Genomic DNA, 20,773 nt, shown 5'->3' with positions numbered 1-20,773 from the left:
TGAAATCGAGTCACACTGAAGCCATCATCAGAGAAGTTTTTGCACCTTGGCATATCTATGACTGATCGCAACTGATGTTACTTCACAGTTGTTCATGAGTCCTTGCACAGAATTAGAAAGGCCATATGTCAGCAGTACTTAAAGGTAGATTGTTCTTGGCTGGGGATCTTGAGTGGCATTGAGAACAGAAAGCTCATTGTGATGAATGGACTTTAAGATCCAACACAGAAACCAAAAACCCAGAATTGTTCACGAGGCAGTTGGAATGTTTAGATGTCGGTAACGGAGAAGGGGAAATGAGAGACAGAAGGAATTTGTCTGATGGCTTTCCTTCGTGTTTTAGCTTGGGGAAAACTTTGCTTGGTTGCAAACATGGTTGGGTTGGGATGGGTGGGCAGAAAGACTTTGGACGTGAGTGAGGAAGGCAGATAACTGGATTGGAGATCCAAGCAGAGTACCTCGAGTCCCCTACCACTGAATGAGCAGGAGTGTTACAGCAATGGAAAATATTATATAAAACTATTAGGAATTGTGACTAAGCAATGAAATGTTATAAATATTATTCTGTTATCAAGTGAGATATTTACTGATGTTTCAGGTGACATGTTCTGCAATTTCATCCATTTTCAGAAATCTGTGATCTAACCAATTTTGAGGAATTGTGTATAGATGACATTTTCTAATTCTAATGTATCCTACTTTCAAATAATCATCTTCCAAAAGCAAGAGCTATGATATTTCAAATTTCACTCTCTTTAATCTAACAAATCCAACTCTGCTGCTTTACGTAGTTTTAATTTGGCGATAAAACAGATAAACATTTTTCATAACTTTGCATTAAGACTTTCATACCGATGAATAAACGAAGCATTTACTGTATAATGATAGAGATATAAAATGAATATAAAGAAGCTAAAACTTTAAAGAGATACATAACAGTATTTAAAGAGATACAGAGAAAAATTCAAAGAAAACTTTCTCGTGCTCACGCTTCCTTCACATCTTGTTGAATAATGAGTAAGCCGTTAGTCTGGCGGATATTATGACATATTACATTATAGTCACTATGGTAACACTAAAAACAACAACTCTATTAAAGAGACAGGCACAAAATTAACTAAGAGTGAAAAAACACAAGGTTTTAAACTTTACCTTATGTCTTATGAAATTCAGCGCAGTGGGCGTAATTTCTAGAAAGGTTGAAAGCTGTATTAATGGTTCTCAGGTTTTTTTTAGACATGCAGCACGGTAATAGACCCTTTCAGCTCACAAGCCTGTGCCACCCAAATACCCCAACTAACCTACAAACCCCATACATTTTGAAGGGTGGGAGGAAACCCATGCAGACACGGGGAGAATGGACAAACTCTTTATAGACAGCTCCAGATTCAAACCCAGGTCGCTGGCACTGTAACAGCATCATGCAAATCGCTATTCCAGCCTAACAAAATGTGCCGGTAATCCATAGGCATTGAATTGGGAAAATCTGAGTCAAGAGATAGGTTCCTGTCCCATCACTTAAATAGGTTGCTCTCATTGTCAGGGTGCGTGTGACAATCACAGCCACATGGGTGAGGAGTGGAGGGTTATGGACCAATGGATGAATCCAAAATGTATTTTGTTAGGCTTTAGCTGATATAAATCATTGCAAAGCAGGTGGCATGAAAGTCCTCCATGTTAAATAACTGAATATTATTTTGCCAATGTCCGATGTGTAACCATTGGGGTAAACAGCCATCTTTTTAACCCTTTCATAGTAACACCAGGTGAAAGCCAAAAGTCCTGGGGTCGCAGTTCAATGTTTCAGCGAGAAGAGTGTGAAGAGGAAGAAAAAAAGGGGCATAAAAAGAAAGGTCGGACGTGGGGCTCCAGCTCTTTGTACCAGAAGGATCTTGGCAGTGTAGAAGAGAGGTAAGAGAAGAGCCTCCAGTTTCTTTTGCTGTGCTCATTTCCAGCATGTTGTCAAAGTTTTTTTCAAAGCAAAAATGTTACAGAGTGTGTAATGGACAGCTCTTTAAATCTGGCAGTACCCAGCATCCATAGGTCAGAGCTGGAACATGCGTCCCCAGTGTAACACAGGCCTAGTTGTACACTCCCCTCCTGACACACCCCAGCCTTCTACAGGCAGATGATGCTTATGTTTGACAATGGAGACCTCCAGATTCAAGGGCAGTTCCTTCCCTGTTGTTAACAGACTTTGGAATGGTCCTCTCAGGAATTGTGCTTTTCATCTTTAACACTATCCACAGCACTTTTGTTTTTATTTTTGCATTGCTTGCTGCACTAGGTACAGATTGACTTAACTGGATAGCATGCTGCACTAGGTACAGATTGACTTAACTGGATAGCATGCTGCACTAGGTACAGATTGACTTGTCTGGATTACACACTGCACTAGGTACAGATTGACTTGCCTGGATAGCATGCTCACTAGGTACAGATTGACTTGTCTGGATTACACACTGCACTAGGTACAGATTGACTTGCCTGGATAGCACGAAAAACCAAGTTTCTCACCATACATCGGCATATGTGGCAATAAATGGCTCAATTCAAATGTTCTCTACAAATTCTTGGTATCCTTTGGCTTCTATTTTTCAACATCACCTGGTGTAGGAACACCCCTTGGGAAAATAGAGGAGGGTTGGGAATAACTAGGCTGGATTTTTGGAGAATTCCCTTTGTCCCCCCCCCTCCCCCACCCAAAGTCTTGGTGTAATTTGACACACTGGCAGCTTTGACTATCATTTACTTCTGTTGTATGACATTTGTCTGGTGCAGCCTCAGCCCTCAGTCCCCCTCAAGGATCCCACAGGTTGGAGGAACCTTAGGACAGTGGCCCAACCGTTAGATCAGGTGCAAAAAGCAAGTCATTGGAAGAACCCAGCAGGACAGATAGTATCCATGGAAGGAAATGGACAGTCAGTGTTTTGGACTGCTTCTTTAAATCACATGTCTTCTCATTTCTCACTGGCATTGAACCTACCTCTTCGGGTAAATTCCTGACGTATTAGAAATGTTCCTTGAATTGATTTGGGATATCAATATGGATTAACCATGCAAGATTATCCGTATGAGTCCTTAACAATTTCTATGAGTGCACAATGACATTAATTTAGCTACCATACCCCAGTAAGGTCAATAGACAATAGACAATAGACAATAGGAGCTGGAGTAGGCCCTTTGGCCTGTCGAGCCAGCACCACCATTTTACAGATCATGGCTGATCACTACCATCAGTACCTTATCCCCATAACCCTTAACTCCTTTGCCCACTAGAGTCTTATCTAACTCTATTTTGAACATAATCAGCGAATCTGCCTCTACCACCCTCTGTGGCAGAGCATTCCACAGATTCACACTTCTCTGGGTAAAAAAATGTTTTCTCATCTCCGTCCTAAAGGGCCTACCCTGTATTCTTAAACTATGCCCTCTAGTCATCGTCTCCCCCATCATTGGGAACAAGTGATCCGACTTCACCCTGTCTATCCCCCTGATAATTTTGTATACCTCAATCATGTCCCCCCTCATCCTTCTAAACTCCATCGGATACAAGTCCAGTTTTTCTAGCCTTTCAGCATATGTCAACCCCGCCATCCCTGGAACTAACCTTGTAAATCTGCGCTGCACACCCTCTATAGCTAGTATGTCCTTCCTCAAAATTGGAGACCAAAACTGGACGCAATACTCCTGGTGGGGTCTCACCAGGGCCCTGTACAACTGCAGAAGGGCGTCTCTGTTCCTATACTCCAATCCCCTCTTTATGAAAGCCAACATGCCATTTGCCTTCTTCACAGCTTTCTGAACCTGCATGCTAGTCTTCAGTGACCGGTGAACAAGTACTCCCAGATCCATTTGCTCCTCCCCACTCCCTAGCTTGACTCCATTTAAATAATACTCAGCTTTCCTATTATTGCCCCCAAAATGGATAACCTCACATTTGCTTACATTGAACGTTATCTTCCATTCAGCAGCCCACACCCCCAACCTGTCCAAGTCCCTCTACATTTTCCTGACATCCTCCTCACACCCCACACCGCCACACAGTCTCGTGTCATCTGCAAATTTGCTCAAGTTATTAATAATCCCTTCATCCAAATCATTTACATAAATTACAAACAACTGAGGACCCAATACCGATCCCTGCGGAACTCCACTCATCACATCCTGCCATCCTGAAAAAGACCCGCTTACCCCAACCCTTTGTTTCCTATTTCTTAACCAATTTCCTATCCATGTCAGCACCTTACCTCCAATACCATGCTCCCTGATCTTGCCCACTAGTCTCCCGTGCGGTACCTTATCAAAGGCCTTCTGGAAGTCCAAATACACCACATCCATTGGCTCTCCCAAGTCCACCCTCTTTGTCACATCCTCGAAAAATTCCAGAAGGTTAGTCAAGCATGACTTACCCTTAAGGAATCCATGCTGACTAGCCCTTATACTATTATTTCTGCCTAAGTGTACTGCTATTACTCCTTTTATGATAAACTCCAATATCTTCCCCACCACTGACGTCAGGCTGACCGGTCTATAATTTCCCGTTTTCTCCCTCCCTCCCTTCTTAAAAATCGGCACCACATCAGCCACTCTCCAATCCTCAAGGACCTCCCCCGAATCTATGGAACTTTGAAAAATGTCGACCAGTGCTTCCACAATTTCCATAGCAACTTCTTTAAGTACCCTGGGATCCAGCCCATCAGGCCCTGGGGATTTATCAGCCCTCAGTCCCAACAATTTACTCACAACCTCCTGTTTCTTGATCCAGATATCCATTAGATCCCCTACTTTCCCAGGAAAGTTCCCCAAGTCTCTTGATACCGCATGACCACTACCCCCTAACTGACCATAACCTATATCCTCCTTGGTGAAGACAGTTGCAAAGTATTTGTTAAATTCCTCAGACATCTCCTTGTTTCCGGTAATAATTTCACCCTTTTCCATTCTTAATGGACCAATTTTAGACCGAACCAATTTCTTCCTCTTCACATATTTAAAAAAGCTTTTGCTATCCTCCATTATATTATTTGCTAATTTCCTCTCGTACTTCATTTTCCCATCTCTTATGACTTTCTTAGTTACCCTCTGATGCTCTTTGAAGGTTTCCCAATCCTCTAACTTCCCACTCTGCTTCGCTATCCTATACTTACTCCCTTTGGATTTGATATTACACTTGATTTCATTAGTTAGCCACGGCTGCCATTTGCATCTCCTAGAGCCTTTCCTCCACTTTGGAATAAATTTGTCATGAAACCTGTGAAAAATGTCCAAAAATACCTGCCATTTTTCCCCAGTTGTCCTCCCAGCTAGTGTATCTTTCCATTTTATTTTGGCTAGCTCCTCCCTCATAGATGCATAATCCCCTTTATTTAACTGCAGTACAGATGCTTCCGACTTCCTTTCTTTTTCCCTTTGTAATTGCAGCTCAAAAGTAACCATACCATGGTCACTATTCCCTAATGGCTCCCCTACATCGAGGTCACTTATTAACTCTGCGTCACTGCACAGCACCAAGTCCAGAATCGACTTCCCCCTGGTAGGTTCCTCCACTAGCTGCTCCAAGAAAGTATCTCATAGACATTCAATAAACTCAGTCTCTTGTGCTCCTGACCCTGTCTGATTATCCCAGTCCACCTTCATGTTAAAGTCCCCCATAACTACTGTATTGCTACCACTTTGACATGCCACTCTTAATTCCTGATTTATACTTCTACTGATATCTGAGCTACTTTTCAGAGGCCTGTAAATGACCCCCATTATGGTCCTCATGCCTTTACAATTTCTTAATTCTATCCAAACAGACTCTACCCCACCTGTTTCAATGTCTTTCCTTTCAAACACCTGAATTTCATTTCTTACCAACAGAGCTACCCCACCTCCTCTTCCTAACTTTCTGTCTTTTCTATAGGAAGTGTACCCGGGAACATTTATTTCCCAATCCTGCCCTTCCTGCAGCCATGTCTCCGTTACTCCGACAATATCATAACCTCCCATTGCCATTTCTGCCTCAAGCTCATCCATTTTATTCCTTACACTCCGTGCATTCATACACAATACCTTGATACTATATCTCCTTTCTCCCTCCACCTTTGTTCTCGATGCACTTGCCCCTACTCTCCTATTCTTTTTAGTTCCCTTTTTCCTTATTGTTTCACCGTCTAACGGAACCACCCCTATATTCACTTTCCTATCTGCTTCCCTATCAGTCCTGTTCCCTTCCCCCTGCCAAATTAGTTTAAATCAAATCTGACAGCATTTTTAAACCTAACTGCCAGTATGTTGGCCCCCATTACATTCAGGTGTAAACCATCCCTCCTGTAGAGGTCTTGTCTTCCCCAGAAGAGATCCGAATGGTCAATGAACCTGAATCCCTGCACTCTGCACCATTCCTCCAGCCATACATTTAACCTCCTGATTTTATTATTTTTGCCCCCACCCATGTACAGCACAGGTAGCAGCCCCGAGATTACAATCCTGGAGGTTCTGCTTCTTAACCTCCTTCCGAGCTCACGATAGTCCCTCTTCAGGTTCTCCTCTTTCATCTTATCCACGTCATTTGTACTCACGTGTATCAGGACTTCTGGCCATTCACCTTCCCACCCCAGGATACTCTGAACCCTATCCGAGACGTCTCGCACCCTGGTTCCTGGGAGGCAACACACCATACGGGAACACTTGTCAGGTTCGCAGAATCTTTTGTCTGTTCCCCTGACGATGGAGTCCCCAATGACCACCTTGTTCCCCTTCCTTCCTTTCCGCACCACCAGTTCCCTTGGTGCAACCTCTGGCAGGTTATCTTCCCCAACTACATCCAATACACTATATTTGTTCCTAAGAGCAGTAGCCACCGGGGTGCTCACCACAGAGCTAGCAACTTTCCCCCCTCCCCTGACAGTAGTCCACTTACCTGACCCCCCCAATCCAAGGGTAAGCACTTTCCTGAGCGTTGTATCTATAATTCTTCACTCTCCCTGATAAGCCTCAGATCATCAAGCTGCAACTCCATTTCTTTAATTTTATTTTTTAATGCTTGTGTCTCATTACATCCCCTGCAGGTATGTCCTGTGGGAAGATTTAAAGTCCTGTCGCTTACCTCCTCACTCTCTCTTGCGAGCCTAAGGTCATCAAGCTGAAGCTCCAGTTCATCAACTCGGCCCCTAAGGAACCCCACCTCTTTGCACCTGGCACTGATATGGACATTTGGGAGGGTGGAGGTCACCCATGGCTCCCACATCTGGCAACTTGAGCAGAGCACTAACCCCATAGGCATAAATCCTACCTGCAGGTTCTAGATGAATCCAGAACATAAGAAAGAGGACCCATATGGAAAACAAGTCTGCTCTGTCATTCAATAAAATCACGGTTGATCTGGCCATGGTCTCAGCTCTACTTACCCGCTTGTTCCCCATAATCCCTTAATTCCCTGACTATGCAAAACTCGATGTCTTAAATATATTTAATGAGGCAACTTCCTTGGGCAGAGAATTCCACTAATTCACTTCCCTCTGGTAAAAACAGTTTCTCCTCATCTAAGTCCTTTATTTCCCAGAATCTTGAGGCTATGACCCCATTCTAGTCTAGCAGTGGAAACAACTTTCCTGTCTCTATTTTAATGTTAAATGGTTCCATAAGATCCTCTCTCATTCATCTGAATTCCAGTGGGTGTATTCATAGGCGCCACAATCTCTTCTGATAAGCTAATCCCCTTATTTCCAGAATCAAGCTGGTGAACCTCCCCTGCACCACCTCCAAAGCAGTCTATCCGTTCTCTGGTCAGGAGACCAGAACTGCACACAATTCTCCAGGGGTGGTCTCACCAGGACCTTGTACAGTTTCAGCAGAACCTCCCTACTCTTAAATTCCATCCCTCTAGTAATGAAGGCCAACGTCCCGTTTTCCGCCTTTATTACCCGTTGCACCTGCAAATCAACCTTCTGCGATTCACACACAAGCTCTCCCAAATCCATCTGCACAACTGCATGCTGCAGTTTTTCACCACTTATATGTACAGTTTGGTCACGCTATAACTCGATATTTGGGGGTCCATAAAATGTCATTGCAAAAAAAAAGCAGGTTGTACTAAATCAGCGTTCAAACTGACCCAATGTTGGCCTAAAACACCCCTATTTGACCCATTTATTTTTCGCGTTTGCCTTCTGGCAAGTCAATTACCCTTAAATTAAAGGTTCCGCGAATAAATTGTTGTTGTTACAGTAGAAATTAAAACACAAAATAATTTTTAGTAAAGCTTTTTAATAAACAAAGCAACAAATAACAACATTCAAGAATTTTAGCAATCCTCATTTACAGTTTACTTCTTTAAAAGAGTGTTCCTTGCCTGAATGCAGCAGGGGTCGCTGGGTGTGAGCGAAATCTAGAATGATTCTGAGTTGGAGGATTCTTATGGCTCTTGGATGTAGTGTTCTCGGGGCATCCTTCCATCACAGCTTTCCTGGTTGGCTGCTGGCAGATGAGCGGGGCAGTTGTCAAGCAAAACAAGAGCTTTGGGTTCTAGCTTTTGCTTTACGCAAATGAGCGCGGACAGCAGGGTCAAAACTTTCCTCAAAGATGACACAAGCATGGCTGCTGTGCCATGCACTCGCACGGTAGTGATGTCACGTTGACACGGTGGAAACAGCGGGGGTGAGCAACACTTGCCAATCATAACCAGTTTTAACTTGTGTGTCTCAGTCTCGTTTACACAAAACAACAGCATCTCACGATCTTTGCAAGCAATTCGTTCCATTTTAATCTTTTTTTAAAAAAGAAAAAAAGAGAACACAAAATTATCTCAGTTGCAGAAAGAGCGAGAAAAAGGTCCAATGACTTACTGCGTTATATCTGAATTTACATTAAATCAGGGTTTCACTGTCCAGATCTTCTATCTTTCCTTCCAAAGTGAATGACCTCATATTCATCAACATTATGCTCCATCTGCCTGATCCTTTCCCCCTCACTTATCTATATATCTTTGTAGACTCTCTGCACAATTTGTTTTTCCACTGAATTTAATGTCATCAGCAAGCTTATGTATGGTGCACTCGGTCCCCTCTTCGTGAACTGTTATGGGCTCAGCTCTGGACCTCTGCACTCCGCACACCACTGACTGCCAACCAGAGAATTACCTATATACAATAGTGTGTGGAATTAAAGTGATGGGCCATTGGGAGGTCCTTGCTGTTGCAGCAAGACAGAATGGAAGTGCTCAACGAAACAAGGTCCCAGACTGATAAGGCAAACAAACAGGTATAGTCGTAGGGAAATAGACAAGGAAGGAGATTCAACCACGATTCTCATTGATTGCTTGGCCTACTCCTCGCTGCAACGGCAAGGAGCTCCCAGTGGCCAATCACTTCAGTTTCACATTCCATTGCCACATGGCTTCATGAGGTGCAAAACTGAGATCACGCACACACTTGAGGAATGACATCTTCCATTGGGTCTCGGCAGTCTCCAACCTGATGGCATCAATATCGACCTCCAATTTCCAGTAACCCTCTACCCCAGATTTTCTCTTTACCTATGCCTTCTTCCCTCCCCTTCCCTTCCTTCTTACCCCTCTCCCCTATCACTTCTCAGCTTCTTTCGCTTTGACCCTGTGCTCATCCCACCACCCTTTCCTCCCTCCTCTCCTCTAGCTGATGGAACCACTTCCATCCAGAGGTCTTGCTATTTCTTCCTGAATCATAGCTTCAAGGATTTACCCAACCATACAATAACTTACAGATGCCCAAATTTTGCTTCTATTGTTAACCTATCCTATCTAATGGGACTTGCCCTGACTAGATGTCTAGAGAAGCTTTGCTGTGAATAGTTCTTACCCATGTAAGATCTGAGCTAATAACTAATGTTGCCACAAATGAGCAAATCACTCAAATAATCTGATCAGTGTTCCAGCTACTCTGCCTTTTTAACAAACTTGCATCATGACTTTTATTGTCCAAACTCCTGGATCTCCTTTGCTACTGTCTCTAAATAATGTTTCAGGCAAAATATGGCCTCTACTGACAAAATACCCAACCCAAAATAAATTATTTGCCAATGGCAATTACATTCCCCAAGCCTATCAATGATTTGAATTCTATTACATGCTTCAGGAGTCACATTGCACCTGTTAGTTTGTTCATCTGCACTTTATAAAATTACTGGGATATTCCTTGAGCTGAACTCCTCATGTAAAGCACCCAGAGCTGTGAAGCAAGATGGTCTATGATGGAGCATTGCCCATGTCTCTGCAGAACATGCTGCTGATCATTTTTTCCTGGAGTTCGATTGTTGTACATTTGTTTCCATCCCAATAAATATCTGATGACCACAGTATCAGCTTTAATTACTGAGAATTTTATTTTATCAAGTACTTTGAAAAAGAAAATTCTTACATTTCTTACAATATGAATCAATAAAAGCAAAATGGTTTCACTTTGGAACAATGTGCTCTATGTACCACTTGGAGCTGCAATGTCGTGTACAGAAGGAGGATTCATTAATCAACTTTAAAGTAGTGTCCCAGTCCACCTCTGTGAATGACAAATCCCTCGTGCTCCAAATTATCCCCTAAATTACTATCAATAATTGATATTGAGCCTGTATGAGAAAGTTTAAAATCAAAAAGGTGAATCAAGAAATCCATGGAAAATCAGAGAGCTTAGACTGAACAAAATGTCTGACTTGTAGATATCTGAAAAAAATGACTATTTAACTTGTGAGTGATTTAACTTTCACCCTCAATTGTTCAAGAGGCAAAATTGTCTTGAATAAAAAGATTTAAACATTTTTACTACCCAGTCTGCACCACTCCCTAGAACCTATATGTGACAAAGGAGGTATAAAAAGATGGCTCGCTGTAAATGGGACGAGCAAGAGAGAATCGATGAATTCCTGCATTATGCCCATTATCCTCAACCTAAGTTGAAAAGGTAAAAAGGAGCCGAAGACTTCTCACAGCAGTCAAGAGATGAACCAGCTAAAATAACAACCCCCATCTTACTGATAGCATAGGATATCTCACTATTGGGCTCTTTTGCAAAAAGCAAAACAAGAAGGCAAATCTCCCAGTGTATTGGTGGACAGAATGCTTTCAGAGTTGCAGTTAAACCACTGATCAAATTTGAAATAAAGTTGATCTTGAATAAATATGCAATAATTTTGTTTCTCCCTTCTAAGTTGCAACTTTGATCAGGATATGAAGGCACAAAAATGGGTGCATGAAATATATGGGATGATGTAAGAATTGCTAAGTTTTAATGCACTGGGACAACCATGGAAAAGCTGGTAAAATTATCTTCAGATCCTTCAAGTAGATTAAAAAAAATACCTCCTACAAAGGCAATGCTTTTCAACCTTTTTCTTCCCACTCACATGCCCCTTTAAGTATTCCCTATGTCATAGGTGCTCTGTGATTAGTAAGGGATTGCATAAGGTGGAATGTGGGTGGAAAGAAAAAGGAAAAAGTGAAAACCACTTTTAATTGTACCTAGTTGACTCGTTATGTGCACGGTTTCATAACTCCAAAGGTAATGGGCCAATGACAATTTTTCACAAGCAAAATATTTCACTAACAATTGGGTCTAGAGCAGTGATTCTCAAACTTCCCTTCCCACTCACATCCCACCTTAAGCAATCCCTTACTAATCACAGAGCACTGATAGCATAGGGAGTGCTTAAGGCAGCATGTGAGTTTAGTGGTGGGGGGGGGGGTGTAGTTTGGAGACCACTGGTACAGATCAAATCCAGAAAGTACTGCAAGTACACAGCATTTTGTGCACAGATTGTTCAGCAGAAGTGAGGAAGTGGGAGGACGAACAGGTTGAATTGGAAACAGGAAGTGGGAAGGAGGAAGTGCCTGAGGTAGGGTGCAGAGAAATGCTTCAAAGTAGCAGCAAGAGATAAAAAAAGAATTGTTAAATTTAAAGCCTTGTCTATGGAGAGAGAAAAAAAATCAGTTGACCACTTTTATGTTCCTTTCCCTTGGTCCTTTTTTCTCCCTCTTTGTGGCTACAGCTCCCTGTTCCACTTGCTTTTCTATTCAATTTAGCATGGTAACAGACCTTTCCTGCTCACAAGGCTGTGCCACACAAATAGCCAATTAATCGATAAATCCTGTGTATTTTTGGAGGAGGGAAGGAAACGAGCACCCAGAGGAAACCCATGCAGACACGGGGAGAGCGTGTAAACACTTTATAGACAGCATGAGATTCAAGCCTGGCTCGTTGGCCCTGTAACCATGCCACGATATTGTCTCGAACTACAGGTCATCTGTACAGCTGGCCTGATATTTTCCAACATTAGGTTAAAAGAAGAACAAAACTGAATGAGAGTTGTGGGCTGAAATCCAGTATTTCTAAATTGAGTACATTTATTGAAAACTTGTTTTTCAAGGCCTTATTTAACAAAATAAAGTTGGGAAATATACAACTATTTGCAATTCCTGACACGTAATCTCTCAGAAGCTGAGTCCTCTTCAGTATTTTTTTTAAAAAGCCCAAAAGCGCATAGGTGATATTTTTCCACAGGCAAGCTGTCAGATGTTATCAAGTGACTGGATCATTGTGGCTCGCAATGTAGTACTGGTCAAGAGTATTTGATCCCTGGTGAAGGGGGCAAGAGTGTTCGATCCCTTGGTGTAGCAGGGGGCTAGAGTCTGCCTGTGGAGGGACGTAAACAGGGCTGAACTCAGTTGGGAGGTCGAAGGTCGGCACGTGTGTGGCAGATGTTCCAGAATTTATTGTTTGGATGCATGTAGGTAATGAGTGGGGTAAATGACATAGATTTTATTGATGATCATTCTAAAAATGCACACTCTCATTTTTCTTCTTCTCTCAGCCCTCTTATCTCTGTGTGAAGGATTTTAAAAACAACTTTTATTTCGTTTCATTGATCAAACTATATTGGAATGAATGTTGTTTTCTGCCTGAGTGAAACTTTGCTTCAAGGTGAAATGTTTTGTTTCTTGGATTTTAAAAGCAACAACTTGGCAGAAATTATGTTAATCATTTTGTTTTCAAAGATTCCTTTATTGTCATATAATAATGTATTAAAAATGTAATGAACATGATCTACTTTCAAGTCTGTTGGCCATAAGGCGAGCAGTGTTGCCATGAGCATTGCCTAACACCCCCAACTATAGGAGAAAAGGAGAGTCTCTTGAAAGTCACTGAGTTTCCGTGAATTTGCCTCCAGTCCTCCCACAGCCTTTGCAGCCACACAGATCCCTGTTCAAACCATCAGCCACCCGTGTACCAGATCCAAACCTCTGATATGATTAGGGACCCTTCAGGGCCCGAGGCCCTTCGGGAGCCCTTCTCCCCCTTGGCACCCTCTCGAATCCCGGGTCTGCTCCCTGGTTTCCGTGAGCCAGTCTCCAGCAGCCCACAGGCTGTGTGGGCCCTTTGCATGTTTCCAGCCGCCCTCATCCTGTGTGGGTCCTGCAGCTATTGAGCACCTCGCTGGTCTGTGCCGTGGTCACTGACCTGTCCCATGCTTCTCCTTCCCAGTGGTGCTTGACCTGTCCCATGCTTCTCCTTCCCAGTGGTGCCTGTCATCCCGTTTCTGGTGCCGCTGCTCCCTGGGGTCTCGTGGTATGCTGGCCAGGATGTGGTTGCAGGATTTAATTTTTTTTTAAATCAGCTACTTTTAAAGCCTGTATTGAGCATCGGTGATAGGACCGGACAGTCAGATGTTGCAGACCACTGCTGTGTCTCCCAACCCTGCTCTCTCAGGTTCACACCAGCAGGCAGCTTTGACATTTCCCCCCCCGCCCCCCCCAGAGGAAATAAAGTTTCCTCCAGTATATTAAGATCAGGGGCTTTTCTTCAGAATAATGTATTGAAATTAAAATAATAGGAGTTGCCAATTAACAAGCTATGACTCAGAGAACGTCAGCAATGAATGCTCAGTCTTTCAAATCAGATGTAGGGGAAACCTTATCAGGTGAATTTAAAGGATTTCATTGCATTGTTTCCTTGATGTTTTGACCAATATTCATGCTTCTGTCAGCATCAGAAAAAAATGTTAACTGGTGGATAAAATTTTGCTGTTGGGCAAAGCACACATTGTCTGTTAAGTTTCCCACATGATTACTGTCATTCCACCTGAAGAGTAGTTCAATGGCTGGAAAGTTCTTTGGCAGACCCAAAGTCATAGGAAAGTGAACAGTGGCGCACAGTGAGCAAGACCAGAGAGTCACAAAACTTTATCAAAATGAGGAGAGATGCTACTTTGGCCGGCTTCTACCATCCCAGGCAGCTGTTGGAGAGAGCAGATGGTATAAATTGATTTGAAAATAAAACTGGTGTAAACTCTGTAGGAAAACCCCGTTGCTAACCTTACAAGGTATCCCACCTTGGGTACTGGCTGTGGCTCAAGTCGAATTGCTGCGGCTGTTATTAATACCTTCTCCTTAAAAGTCTGACAGTCAAAAGAGCGAGGTAAGTCAGAAAATGACAGCGTTCAGTCAAATGAACTTGTCTTTCTGGAACTGTATGGAGTTGGTTTGTTGTCCATGATTATAACCTTCCCAGAAAACTGGGCGGCATGGATAGCAGAGCTGTTAGTGCACCAGTGACCCGGGTTCGAATCTGCAGCTGTCTGTCCAAGGCTTGTGCGTTCTCCCAGTGCCTGTGTGGGTTTCCACCGGGTGCTCCAGTTTCCTCCTACCTTCCAAAAATAAACAGGGTTTATAGGTTAATTGGGGCATTTGGGCAGCATGGCTTCTGGGCTGGAATGGACCTGTAAGACTAAATCTAAAACAAAATCATATTTGTGGATACCAGTATAAGCAAATTGATTGGAAAAGTGCATTTTAAATTTAATTAACCGTGATTGTTCCATTCTCCAAATGTCTTCCACATGGCTGGATTTTCCACGCAAGAGCACTCGTGACTTGTTAGTTGTTGTGATGGCGAATCTCCCTTTTTCTCCCAAATCGATGCGTCCTGTCATGGAAATTGGGTTTTCCATTTATATAGCATGTTCCATGAGCTCAGAGCAACTCAAAGTGCTTTACCTTCAGTGAAGTCGTAAAAAGTAGTCAATGTGGTCGTCCCACAAACAGTAAAATATGGAGCCAGATAATGGCGTTAATTGAGGACAATGTAATGACGAGGCCCCCACACTCTCAGGCAGAAGGGGGCTGATTGACCTTGGACAGCAGGTGGGTCCTTTGACAGTGCAGCACTCCTCAGTGCATTGGCTTAGATCCTTGTACTTGGTTCTCTGGAATGTGACTTAGAGTCACAATGCACTGTACAACAGGCCATTAATTACCCAGTTCTCCCATTTTAAACTCCCAAGTATTCTAAACAATCACATTTATTCCCCAGATTACCCAAAGATTGGGTGTTCTGCTTGGGGAAATGGAGCAGAATTCAGAAAATCCAACAATTGTCAAGTACATCTACAGGGAACGCTGCCATCGGAGAGCAGCATCAATCATCAAAGATCCTCACCACCCAGCACATGCTCTGTTCTCACTGCTGCCATCAGGAAAGAGGTGTAGGCGTCACAAGACTCACACCACCAGGTTCAGGAACAGCTGCTCTCCCTCCACCATCAGACTCCTCAATGACAAATTCAGAGACTCATTTAAGGACTCTTACTTGTGCACTTTATTGATTTTCTTTTTGTTCTCTCTGTATTGCAAAGTTGGTTCGTTTACATTCATTATCTGTTTACACTTCATTTTTTGCACTACCAATATGTGGTAATTCCACCTCACCTGCAGGAAAAAGGAATCTCAGGGTTGTATGTGATGTCATATATATCCTCCGACAATATATCTGAAATTTGGCAAGCTAGGGAAAAGTCAGAAGTACAACTGCTCCCTCAGAGAATGGTGTCAAATTTTTCGCAGGAGAGTGAAACAAAGGATTACTGATTTCCTTAAATGAGTGAAACATGAATGTCTGCAGATGCTGTGATTGTCGTTAACTCACCAAAATGCTGGAGGAACTCAGTTAGACTTTCAGCATCTATAGGAGACAAAGATGTATCGCTGACGTTGTGGTGATATGTAATTACACCACTAGGTCCCAGGGGTCATCCCAGTGACCTTGTATATAAAGCAGTCCAGAGCTACAGTCTAGCCTTCCAGGTTTGTCTTGCAGAGAGACAAAACTTCTTAGTGTACATATTAGTTTATTAAATTGTACTGACAATAACCACACCAGCATTTTGAGTATAAGACAGCATTAATAAACTAATATGTACACTGAGAGGTCTTGTCTCTCTGCAAGACAAACCTGGAAGGCTAGACTGTAGCTCTGGACTGCTTTATATACAAGGTCACCGGGAAGACCCCTGGTGACCTAGTGGTGTAATTACATATCACCACAGATGTTTCAGACCTGAGACCTTCTTCAAGTAAAAATCAGAAAAGGCAGAAACAGGATGTATCAGAAAGTCTCAGAATTCAAACAATAGGGGAGGGATCCAGATCAACAAAAAGTGGTAATTAGATGTAATAAGGAACAAGGTAGAATTTATCATGTCTGTGTGAAAGGAGACAGAGAAAGGAGAGACGACAGGGGAAGTTGGGAAGGGGTGGTGTGGGGGGGGGGGACTTATTAATGCCACCTGGTTTGAGGGTGCCCAGTCAGAAGATGAGGTGTTGTTCCTCCAATTCATGGGGGTGGTCTCAGTCTGGCAGTACGAGACCATGTACAGCCATGTTGGCAAGGGAATGGGATGGAGAAAATGAAATGAGCAGCCACTGGCAGATCCACATTATTGCGGCGGACAGAGCCGAGGTGCTCAACAAAGTGATCTCCCAGTCTGCATCCAGTCTCTCTGGTGTAGATGAGACCACAGCGGGAGCACGAGATGACCTCTGCAGACTCACAAGTGAAGTGTAGCTTTACTTGGAAGGACTGTTTGGAGCCTCGAATGGTGGTGAGGGAGGAGATATGGCCACAATTGGAGCACCTCCTGTGGCCACAGGGATAGGTACGACCACTAGACACATATTCCCCTCTCCTCCCATCTCCACCTCCCTTCATGTCTCCCTCACCACCAATCATTCCCTTGGGGCCAGAAAGTGTCTGCATTTAATGTTTCTAGACAGCTCATTAGTAAAGAAGACTGAGTGGATTAAAATAGTCCTGTTTTTCTGATTGTTTTATATATGGATAATCTGTGTTTAATTGTTACCATGTCCTAGTTTGTCTGACCATGTTCAGGTAATAGCAGCATATAACAGGGCAGGATTCCGTCACTGCACATTTCCAAGCTGCACGAAGTGAGAAAAGCTCAAAGCAGTTTGCCACCAAGCAGCCCCCTCGCTTGACTGGTTCAGCACTGCCGATAAGCTTCATGGAACCAGACAGCAAGTCTAACACCTGACTTTGAAAAACTGAGGGAGTTGGGTATATGTGCCAAGGCTGCGACAATTGCCTCTCTTTGAAACAAACAAGAGCTCTATCGAGCGTGTCCGAACACATTGCGGGTCTGCTGACAATGACTCTGTTCTTTTCCTTCCCCACCCCAAGCCTGAAACACCTGGTCAATGGAAGCAAAGAGTGGTCATCCAGTTCTCCCAATCTGGGGAAATATCATCGGGCTGCTACGGTTCCAGGTTTCACCAGCCTCATCGAAATAGGTATGGGCTTTGTGCAATGTTCTCCAGGTACTACAGTACTGAACTCTACTGTTCACCTTGGATTATTTACATGAGGAAGTTAGCAATCACCCACTTCCAAGGTTTCTCTCGCTCTTCAGATGGTAACTGCTGAAACTTGAGGTCCATCACCTTGAGGATCCATAGACAGTTATCAGAGTCTGACACTCCCTGTAATATCCTCACCCTCACCATGAACACCACCAAAAGATCTTTCTGCACCACTGAAATGTCACTTTTTTAAACTCCCTGCAACTGTAAATATTTATCTATAAAGTTACTTATTTTCAATAGACAATAGACAATAGACAATAGGAGCTGGAGTAGGCCATTTGGCCCGTCGGGCCAGCACCGCCATTTTAGATCATGGCTGATCATTACCATCAGTACCCCTTTCCAGCCTTATCCTCATAACCCTTAACTCCGTTACCCACAAGAGTCTTATCTAACTCTCTTTTGAACATAGTCAGCGAATCCGCCTCTACCACCCTCTGTGGCAGAGCATTCCACAGATTCACACTTCTCTGGGTAAAAAAATGCTTTCTCATCTCCATCCTAAAGGGCCTACCCTGTATTCTTAAACTATGCCTTCTAGTCCTCGTCTCCCCCATCATTGGGAACAAGTAATCAGACTTCACCTTGTCTATCCCCCTGATGATTTTATATACCTCAATCATGTCCCCCCTCATCCTTCTAAACTCCAATGGATACAAGTCCAGTTTTTCTAGCCTTGCTGCATATAACAACCCTGCCATCCCTGGAACTAACCTTGTAAATCTGCGCTGCACACCCTCTATAGCTAGTATGTCCTTCCTCAAGTTTGGAGACCAGAACTGGATGCAATACTCCAGATGGGGTCTCACCATGGCCCTGTATAACTGCAGAAGGGCGTCTCTGTTCCTATACTCCAACCCCCTCTTTATGAAAGCCAACATTCCATTTGCCTTCTTCACAGCTTTCTGAACCTGCATGCTAGCCTGGTGAACAAGTACACCCAGATCCATTTGCACTTCCCCACTCCCTAGCTTGTCTCCATTTAAATAATACTCAGCTTTCCTATTACTTCCCCCAAAATGAATAACCTCACATTTGTTCACATTGAAATTCATCTTCCATTTAGCCGCCTACTCCTCCAGCCTGTCCAAGTCCCTCTGCATTTTCCTTACATCCTCCTCACACCCCACACCGCCACCCAGTTTAGTGTCATCTGCAAATTTGCTCATGTTGTTCACAATCCCCTCATCCAAATCATCAACATAAACTACAAACAACTGAGGACCCAACACCGATCCCTGAGGCACTCCACTCGTCACATCCTGCCATTCTGAAAAAGACCCATTCACTCCAACCCTTTGTTTCCTATCTCTTAACCAATTTCCTATCCATGTCAGCACCTTACCTCCAATACCATGCTCCCTGATCTTGCCCACTAGACTCCCGTGCGGTACCTTATCAAAGGCCTTCTGGAAGTCCAAATACACCACATCCACTGGCTCTCCCAAGTCCACCCTCTTTGTCACATCCTCAAAAAAATTCCAGAAGGTTAGTCAAGCATGACTTACCCTTAAGGAATCCATGCTGACTAGCCCTTATACTATTATTACTGACTAAGTGTTCTGCTATTTCTCCTTTTATGATGGACTCCAATATCTTCCCCACCACTGATGTCAGGCTAAACGGTCTATAATTTCCCGTTTTCTCCCTCCCTCTTTTCTTAAAAAGCAGCACCACATCAGTCACTCTCCAATCCTCAGGGACCTCCCCGGAATCTATGAAACTTTGGAAAATGTCGACCAGTGCCTCCACAATTTCCATAGCCACCTCTTTAAGCACCCTAGGATGCAGCCCATCAGGCCCTGGGGATTTATCAGCCCTCAGTCCCAACAATTCACTCATAACCTCCTGCTTCTGGATCCGGATATCCATTAGATCCCCTACCTCCCCAGTAAAGTTCCCCAAGTCTCTTGGTACCGCATGACCACTACCCCCTAACTGACTATAACCTATATCTTCCTTGGTGAAGACAGTTGCAAAGTATTTGTTAAATTCCTCTGCCATGTCCTTGTTTCCGGTAATAATTTCACCCTTTTCCATTCTTAATGGACCAATTTTAGACCGAACCAATTTCTTCCTCTTCACATACTTAAAAAAGCTTTTGCTATCCTCCGCAATATTATCTGCTAATTTCCTCTCGTACTTCATTTTCCCGTCTCTTATGGCTTTCTTAGTTACCCTCTGATGTTCTTTGAAGGTTTCCCAATCCTCTAATTTCCCACACCGCTTCGCTATCTTATAATTACTCCCTTTGGACTTGATAATGCACTTGATTTCCTTAGTTAGCCAGGGCTGCCATTTGCATCTCCTAGAGCCTTTCCTCCACTTTGGAATAAATTTGTCCTGAATCCTGTGAAAAATGTCCATAAAAACCTGCCATTTTTCCCCAGTTGTCCTCCCAGCTAGTGTATCTTCCCATTTTATTTTGGATAGCTCCTCCCTCATAGCTGCAAAATTCCTTTTATTTAACTGAAGTACAGATGCTTCCGACTTCCTTTCCATTTCCCTTTCTAATTGCAGCTTAAAAGTAACCATACCATGGTCACTATTCCCTAATGGCTCCCCTACATCAAGGTCACTTATTAAGTCTGCGTCGCTGCACAGCACCCAGTCCAGAATCGACTTCCCCCTGGTAGGTTCCTCCACTAGCTGTTCCAAGAAAGTATCTCGTAGACATTCTATAAACTCGCTCTCTTGTGTTCCTGCCCCCGTCTGATTATCCCAGTCCACCTTCATGTTGAAGTCCCCCATAACTACCGTATTGCTACCACTTTGACATGCCACTCTTAATTCCTGATTTATACTACTACCGATATCTGAGCTACTTTTCGGAGGCCTGTAAATGACCCCCATTATATTCCTCTTGTCCTTGCAATTTCTTAATTCAATCCAAACAGACTCTACCTCATCTGTTTCAATGTCCTTCCTTTCAAATGCCTGAATCTCATTTCTTACCAACAGAGCTACCCCACCTCCTCTTCTTAACTTTCTGTCCTTTCTAAAGGACGTGTACCCTGGAACATTTATTTCCCAATATGCCCTTCCCGCAGCCATGTCTCCGTTATTCCGACAATGTCATAACCTCCCATTGCCATTTGCGCCTCAAGC

The 20,773-nt window shown here is 43.4% G+C and overlaps 1 protein-coding gene across 1 annotated transcript in view; it reads left to right on the top strand.

The window, feature by feature from the left end:
• Positions 1 to 20,773, top strand: part of map3k9 (mitogen-activated protein kinase kinase kinase 9) — a 139,391-nt gene that overhangs the window by 107,430 nt on the left and 11,188 nt on the right. The window contains 2 exon segments of the mRNA XM_069915538.1: positions 1,758 to 1,911; positions 17,484 to 17,593. Of these exon segments, the coding sequence (XP_069771639.1) occupies positions 1,758 to 1,911; positions 17,484 to 17,593 (264 nt within the window).

The sequence above is a fragment of the Narcine bancroftii genome, chromosome 2 (genome assembly GCF_036971445.1).
Source record: "Narcine bancroftii isolate sNarBan1 chromosome 2, sNarBan1.hap1, whole genome shotgun sequence".
Classification (NCBI taxonomy): Eukaryota; Metazoa; Chordata; class Chondrichthyes; order Torpediniformes; family Narcinidae; genus Narcine; species Narcine bancroftii.
Note: the sequence above shows the minus strand (reverse complement) of the source record. Positions and strands in the feature narration are given on the sequence as shown.